General features: G+C 28.2%; 1 protein-coding gene across 1 annotated transcript; it reads left to right on the top strand.

Moving 5' to 3' along the window:
* Positions 1-763: 763 nt before the first annotated feature.
* LOC100165663 lies at positions 764-3093 on the top strand. The gene is made up of 2 exons (XM_003241423.4): positions 764-870; positions 1007-3093. The coding sequence occupies exon 2, from the start codon at positions 1280-1282 to the stop codon at positions 2789-2791; it is 1512 nt and encodes a 503-aa protein (XP_003241471.1). The 5' UTR covers positions 764-870; positions 1007-1279; the 3' UTR covers positions 2792-3093.
* Positions 3094-8263: the final 5170 nt, after the last annotated feature.

The following is an 8263-nucleotide window of genomic DNA, read 5'->3' as shown; positions in this document are numbered from 1 at the left end:
TTTGAGCTGTTACGGACATTTTCAGTTTTAATTTTTTTAGTTTTTTTTTCTATAAATATCAATTAAGTTTTATCTGTTGGGCCAAAAAGTGTATAAATTTAATACAAAGCTCCTGATATATTGTTACAATATCAGTTGAAAAATATTAAAAATACATAGGCACAATTTTTTTTTATAAGCATTTAAAGATCAAATTTTGACAAAATTTATCAAATTTTAATTTGAAAAATTATTTTGTACTTAAAAATTTATAAAATGTTCAATTTTTGTATCTAAGAATTAAAAATTTAAAACAAGATTCCACGTAAGTAATTAATTCTGTTACCAAAAAATCTAAAATATACATTTAAACAGTTTATTTTTATAGTCATTTTAAGTACAAATTTGGACGAAATTACATATTAAAAACCTAGGATAACTCTTTTAGTTATTTTGTTGTGATTGTATAATATTATTCGTGGGTACTTGAAACTTCTAAAGTATACTATTATATATCCATGATTTTACCACGGTTTTTTGTTGATGTATAACGCGTTATAACTTATAAGTAGGGGTGACTGGGTACGATTGTAACACGGGACAATTGTAATACTGGCTATAACTTGTTCCATAACTAATACAAAAATGTCAAATAAATACGACAGTTGTCCCACTGCGTAATGATTATTATCTCCTAATCAAACTGCTGATATCATATTTATTTTACAAACAAAATAACAAAAAGTGATTATGACAACGAAAAGTAAAAAAAAACAAACATTTTATTTTGTTTACCAATGACTAAGTTTTATCATTATTTTTATTTTTGTACGTTACGTGAAAAGAGAATATTCTTCTCTTCAAATTAGTGTTGATGAAGAACTCTGTCTAGTAAGTATTTTCTTTAAATATTTGATACAATTCAAAAAAATTGAATGGGGACAAATGTAACAGTTGATCCGGGGACATTTGTAACATTTAATTTGATTTGAAATTTCATTAATGTACCTACTTATTTATAACACAGGTATGCCGCGAACACGAGAAAAGACCTCAAACCGAGGAAATGACCCAGATTTAATGAGAAGAGCTGCAGATATGTGCATTATTGAAGGAAAATCTGAGAGATCAGTTGGGGAAAACCTAGGTATATGTCACGTTAGTTTGAACCGTTACATAAAAAAGGTAAGAGCTACTGAGTTTGGTGGTTCTCCTCCAAAATGTGGTTATAGACCACACACTAGAATATTTGATGTAGACCAAGAAATAATGTTGGCTACTTATTTAAAAAACTGCTGATATGTATTTCGGCTTAAGCACTAAAGATGTCAGAAAACTAGCATTTGAATTTGCTAAAAAAATGAATTTGAAAATGCCAGCTTACTGGACTGAGAACGAATTTGCTGGTATTGATTGGTTTCTTAATTTTATTAAGCGTAATCCTACCTTGTCTATTCGTCAGCCAGAGGCAACTAGTTTATCTAGAAGTATGAACTTTAATCCGATTAACGTAAACATTTTTATGGACAAATATGAATCAGTGATTACTAAACATAAATTCGAGGCATTTCAGATTTTTAATCTAGATGAGACTGGTATAACCACGGTACAAAATCCATGTAAAATAGTAGCACAGAAAGGTAAAAAACAAATTGGTGCCATAACGTCTGCGGAACGTGGAACTTTGGTCACCATGTGTTTGGCTGTTAGTGCGGTTGGAAATGCCATTCCACCAATGTTTATTTTTCCTAGGGTCAATTTTAAGGATCATTTTATTAGAGGAGGACCTCCAGGATGTATAGGGACCTCAAATAAATCTGGATGGATGCAGGGAGAAGAATTTTTGAAATTTATCACACATTTCACAAATCATGTGCGACCTACAATTGAAAAAAAAGTACTCATTTTATTGGACAATCATGAGTCACATTTGTACTTGCCAGTCATTGATTTTTGTAGAGCAAATGGTATTGTTTTGTTATCCTTTCCACCACACTGTTCGCACAAATTGCAGCCATTGGACAGATCTGTATTTGGGCCTTTTAAAAAATGTATAAATCAAGAAATGGATTCATGGCTAAAAAGTAATCCAGGGAAACGGTTTACCATTTATGATTTGCCTGCTGTAACTACTAATGCTATTTTAAATGCAGCTACACCTAGGAACATAACCAGTGGATTTGCTGTATCTGGTGTGTGGCCTTTTAATAGAAATGCATTTAGTATAGATGAATTTGCACCAGCAGTTGTGACGGATATAATGTTACATACCACAGAAAACAACAATGAAATACAAAGTATAAATACAGAGATACCTAGTATCAATACTATAACACAAACACCTAGTATCAATGTAGAAATAGCAGAACAACGTTTATCTGATAAGATTTCTCCTGAAATGGTTAGACCTTATCCTAAAGTACAAATACATCAAAAAATAGGAAAAAAAGGTGGTAGGAAAAAAGGCAAAACAGCAATACTAACTGATACACCTGAAAAAAATGAACTAGAAAATAAAGCAAAGAAGAAAAATGAAAATATTAAAAGGAAACTATTCAATACTGACAAAAAAAGTAAAAAGGTAAAAGCCACAGCAATTAAAAAACAAAAAAATAAAAATAAGACTTTAGTTATTGATAGTGATGATGATGAAGATGCTTTTTGTACAATTTGTTCTGAATTATATTCTGACAGTAAGAGTGGAGAACCGTGGATCCAATGCGTGAGGTGTAAATTATGGTCTCATGAAGCTTGTACTCCACAGAACTATACAGCTTACTATATTTGTGATAACTGTGAGGCTGATAATTAGGTAGGTTATAATAATGGTGATATTTTTTTAATGGTTTTATTTTATGGCACTCACTGATATGTATTTACTTTGTTTCTAATTTTGTTATTAATATACAATTTACATGATTTAATTGTTAAAAAGGTTATTAGTACCTAAACTGTTATATTTTATATAATGTATAATTTGGTTTTTTTTTTTATTATAATAAAGCTATGTGCTCAAAATTTATGAAAATGTTATTAATTTGTTAAAAAGGTTAAAAGTATACTGTTATTTATATAGTGTATGATTTTGTTTTTATGTTTATAATTACCTATATGCATTTTTTTATTTTATTTGTTAAAAAGATTTAAATAATTTAACCAAGTTTGTATATTGTAAAAAACTTCACAATTTATCTACTCATTTTGATGTGATATAATATTAATATTTATTACAATTTATATGAATTTTATTAATTTTAAAAAGGTAAAGGCATACTATTTAATTTTATAAGCATTAATCATAATTTGTTTTTTTTTTGTTTATTTTTATTATTTGATTTCTTGAAAAGAATTGAACAATTATAGAATGATATAATAAATTCATAAACATGCGTTACATTTGTCCCTGATGCTGTTACTATTGTCCCCAGTATGGGTACAATTGTAACATTTTTTTTTTTTTTTTTAACTCTTATTTATTCAACAACTAGTGACATTTGAAACTAATTATTCATATATTTATAAAGGCAACATGTTACTTAACCCATTAAAAGTGTTGTCAGATCAAAAACGTTTGAAACCTGTTTGAAATAAATCATTTTATGAAAATTGTTACAATTGTACCCAGTCTCCCCTACCTAATAGATATTATGATATGATTAATTTGGAATTTATTATAGGTACCTATTATAGGTCAATTTTTTTTTAATACCATAGATAAGTACATATATGTCTAATACATAGACTGATATACCGTCTCCGCTCAGAATCGTTTTTCTTATACAGTGATATTATATCATTGAATACAAATTTAATACTGTCCATTATACAGTGACCCACTTCTAACCTACTGTAGAGCAGAGCGACATCCACTTACCCACCTTTTTCAGTTTTAACGGATAATACGCATCTAATTTATCTCCACGATCGAATCACTGTGCAGGTCAAATTAATCGATAATTTTTTTCGGTAGACCAGTAATATTCGAGAGAGTGAATTATTTATTTATTTTCGTTCGCCGACTCCAATCACGTAAAATCAAGTTAATTATTTTCGTATTATTTTTTGGTTACGCTAATTTATGGTGACACCCCCAGACCGGTAAATTTTTCACACGAAAGTAATACCGCTGTCCACCATATACCTATACTGCGGTACAGGCAAATAAAATCATTTTGACCTCAGCACAAAGTACATACTAATGCGATTATTTATGATGTTTGAAAAATTTGATTATCTATCGGGTTCAACCCGTTTATTAATCTGTTAATGTATTAACTCGGCGCTGAGTCGAATAATTATTCATCGACTACACTTTTCCCGTCTGTAAACATCATCGAGGACGGGTTATAAATTGTTATGTTACAGCATTAAAACGACCAGCTTAGGACTCACTTCTATAATTACGAATAAAAATGCACCTATACATTTTCAGATATTTTTGGGGGTTTTGTAGGAGTTTTATTTATCAAAAAATGTCACGTCGTGTGTCACCGTCGCGTGTAATCATATTTTATTATATTATATTGATTGTATAGTTATTATATTTTATTATATCTTAAAACGGTTCCAAGAACCTTTAACTGTACAAGGTTTCTTTAATATGTCATAGAAACCAAAATAGTAAAACAAAATTATATTATAAAAATAATACGAATAACTGGCTGAGAGTGACATCGGGTTAATACTAAATTTGAACTTGGTAGATGATAATAATATAAAAATGTGTAAACACTTATTGTTGTTATATGGTTATATTGACACATTTGCCCAAACAAAGGTTTTCCGGAATTTTTTTTAAAATTGAGTATCACTAAAATATAAAAAAATAGTGGTTATACGAAAAAAGGAGACATTTAAAAAAATGTTTTTATTTGAATGTATTAAAAAACTTGCCACCCCCCCCCCCCCGCCTTAAGACAAATTTCTGCGGGCACCATATATAATAATATGTAACATAGACTGGACACCAATGTAAAATACGTATTTTTTCATAATTCTGTATTAAGGTCTTAGGTAATGTGTTTTCAGTAACGATATTTATAGTTAAAATTACAATTATGTGTCGTTAAAAAAACTTATTTTGGTTTGAAAAAATAAAATACTTGACCAGTGGGATTGTTTTGCCCACTCTGATCACACATACATACTATTGCATTTCAGAGGGCGTTTTTTTTTTTAAATTCTGAACTTCGAAAACAGTGATTATTCGTTTTAAAGTGGTTTTATGGGGGATAATACGTGTTGAAAAATCTAAATATTTTAGAGATAATGTCTCCAACATGATTCCAGATATCAGTATTTCAAACTCACGCACAACTTTAAAGTTTTAGCTGTAAAAAAAGTAAAACGATTTTTGCACTTTAAATTTATTACTATAAAATAAAATCTAAACAAAAATATATTCAAAAATGAAAATGACATTTCCTACAAAGTGTTATCCAAATTTTAAATTTTAAAAAAAGAGTTTTGACTTTTAACTCAAAATTCGATTGGTCGAGAAACGATAGAATTAATATAATAGAAAATACAGAAAAAACTGTAGATCCGAATGAAATAGAATTGTTATGTTTTGTACGGTTATGATATGTACCAATATACCCAATGTACTAAAAAAATGATTAAATATTTATGTACTTGTGTACTAAAAAATAGCTAAATATGCATGAATTACTATATGTATTACGCATTTTTAATATTTTAATTATTTAATTAAAATTAAAGGTGTTTAAAAAAAATATACAGTTATTGCAAGTATAGGCAGTGGCGTAAAATATATCTTATATTTACACTTTTTTTTTTTATTTATCTTGATAAAATTATAAGGTCAACACGGTCAATGGGGCCCTCTTAGCCATGCCCCCTGGCCACTGAGTATAGGTATTTCTTAATATATTGAGTGTTGCATTGAACAATACCAAAGTAGTTTGTTTAAACGTTCGACTGTGTATCTCCGGATAGCTTATATATATATATTAATCGCAACCATAAATAAGCGATAACTTTTATTTAATCTATATAAATTACAGATAATATACTTACAAACTTAGATTTAAATTTAGTTAAGTACGTTTTTTTTTATATTTTGCGCAGAAAACCATAAAATAAGTGATTAAAACCAGGCAGGAAAAATCAAAAACATACACTTTATATAATAGTATATTATAATATGCTAAATTCCGGTAAATATGCATAATATAATTTTGATATTTGTATCTATAGATATCTCAGAACATTTTAAATACAAAACTAGGTCAACCTGTAAAAAAACCATTCAAATCCATAAACATCTTAACCCTAGTTATCATTATTATTATTTTACCCTAGTCTGATCTATATATACCTGCCTATATATTCCTTTTATTGAAATGTGAAGTGTTTTAAATCTATACGATCGTTGTTTAATTTGTATGACTGAAGTACCTATACCTAAGTCTACGTAATATATTAGTTTTATTGGTTTTCGTCCGGGATTTTGCGGGCAATGAATTTCCGCAAGAGTAGCGGTTATATATCGTATAGATTATGTGTGTGCAAGTTTAGAGCAATAAAGATCCGAAAAATCCATTTCCCACTTATGGCTTTTAAGAGCAGAAAGTTAATTAGAAAATAAAATAATTCTTCTATTCCCTCCAAACCGATATTCTTATAAAGGTGTGAACCCTCTACTACTGTTTTTTTAAAAAAAAAAAAAAACTCAGAGTGTAGGTACATGACATAAAAATATAATATAATATAATATGTCGATTTCCTCGACGGTCTATATTATTTTACAATTATACCTACCTATATAGGTAGAGTCTTCGTGATTTATGATTGCGCTTTGTTTGTAGAAATGTGAAATGTGTGTATTTCACTTTACTACTTTTACGGAACACCGGTGGTAAAAATGTATTGATTGTGTATTAAAATCGTATAGCATCATAATAATAATGATAATAAAACAGACATAAACCGGGTAAAGGCGGAACACAAATGCGAATCAATAGTGTATATAATATTTTCCCCATAGATTTCTAGACGAGTGCACTACCTACGTAATATTGTTCGTCGATTCCTTTCATATCCGAAATTATGTAAATAAAATATATTTTTTGTTCACATTCACTATAATAGTCAATTGAGTACAATTGTATTCGTCTGATGTCCGATGTAGACGATATCGGAAAAATTTCGAAAAAAAATACCTCGTCCAACAACTCTTGCCACTTTTGCGAGGATACACATCTCTCACGATATCGACCTACAAATTCGACAGTATTATCAGATATTATAACATTTAAATCAACTACTTCCCTGACCGGAAGCTGTAAAACGATTTTTATTCAAGATACAAATATTGAGGTAGTAGTAGGGTCCCACATAGCAAAATTATGTTTTCTAGATATTTTAAAAACATCTTTTGGAAAATGATTTATATTTTACAAACATCGATCAATCATCAACCTATATTTTCTATGTGTTTTAAAAATGTTTTTTGGCCGGAAAAAATAGTCACCAAAACATTTTACCATGGTTTTCAAAATATTTTTTTAAATGTATTAAAAATATTTCTAAACAGATGTATTCAAAATATATTTATAAGATATTTTTAAAAGGTAATACAATTATGTCGATAATATTTTAAATTTATTGTTGAGATAATTTATAAATATTAGTTTTGGTTGTTGTGGGGGGGCCCACATACTCAATTTTTAAGACACATTTGGTTAGAATACATACTATATACCTACCCTATATTTCCATCCGTCTTGAAAAAACATCTGGTTTTATTCATGTTTTAATAGATTCCTATAATTTACATACAATTCTCAATATATTTTTCAGATATTTAATTTTATTGATATTTGACATAACTTTGTTTTCCTATCAAATATTTAATATTTCAAAGAAATAGGAAATTATAATTATCATTACAGTATGCTAATGATTAATTAATAAATACACGTATACACAAATAAAACGCTCTTAAGAAAAATATAATATACAGACCCAAAAAAAAAATATTTATATGATCTTACATAAGATTTAAATTAAATTTAAAAATGCAAAATAAGACACTTTAGTAAGGATACGCTATACCAAAAAATTATAATCAACTAGATCAAATTAGTTTACAATAGAAATTCACTGAATTTCTATTTCAGATACCTATACATTTATATGGTGAATACATAATGGCTGTAATAAACAGGCTTCTAGGAAGACAGAAAAAAATAAATATATATTCAAAGAAAAACATCCAGTTGGGTTGGCAAACTAAATAATATATATTTATATATAATAG

This window comes from Acyrthosiphon pisum, unplaced genomic scaffold, assembly GCF_005508785.2.
Source record: "Acyrthosiphon pisum isolate AL4f unplaced genomic scaffold, pea_aphid_22Mar2018_4r6ur Scaffold_1335;HRSCAF=1818, whole genome shotgun sequence".
NCBI classification, from domain to species: Eukaryota; Metazoa; Arthropoda; class Insecta; order Hemiptera; family Aphididae; genus Acyrthosiphon; species Acyrthosiphon pisum.
Note: the sequence above shows the minus strand (reverse complement) of the source record. Positions and strands in the feature narration are given on the sequence as shown.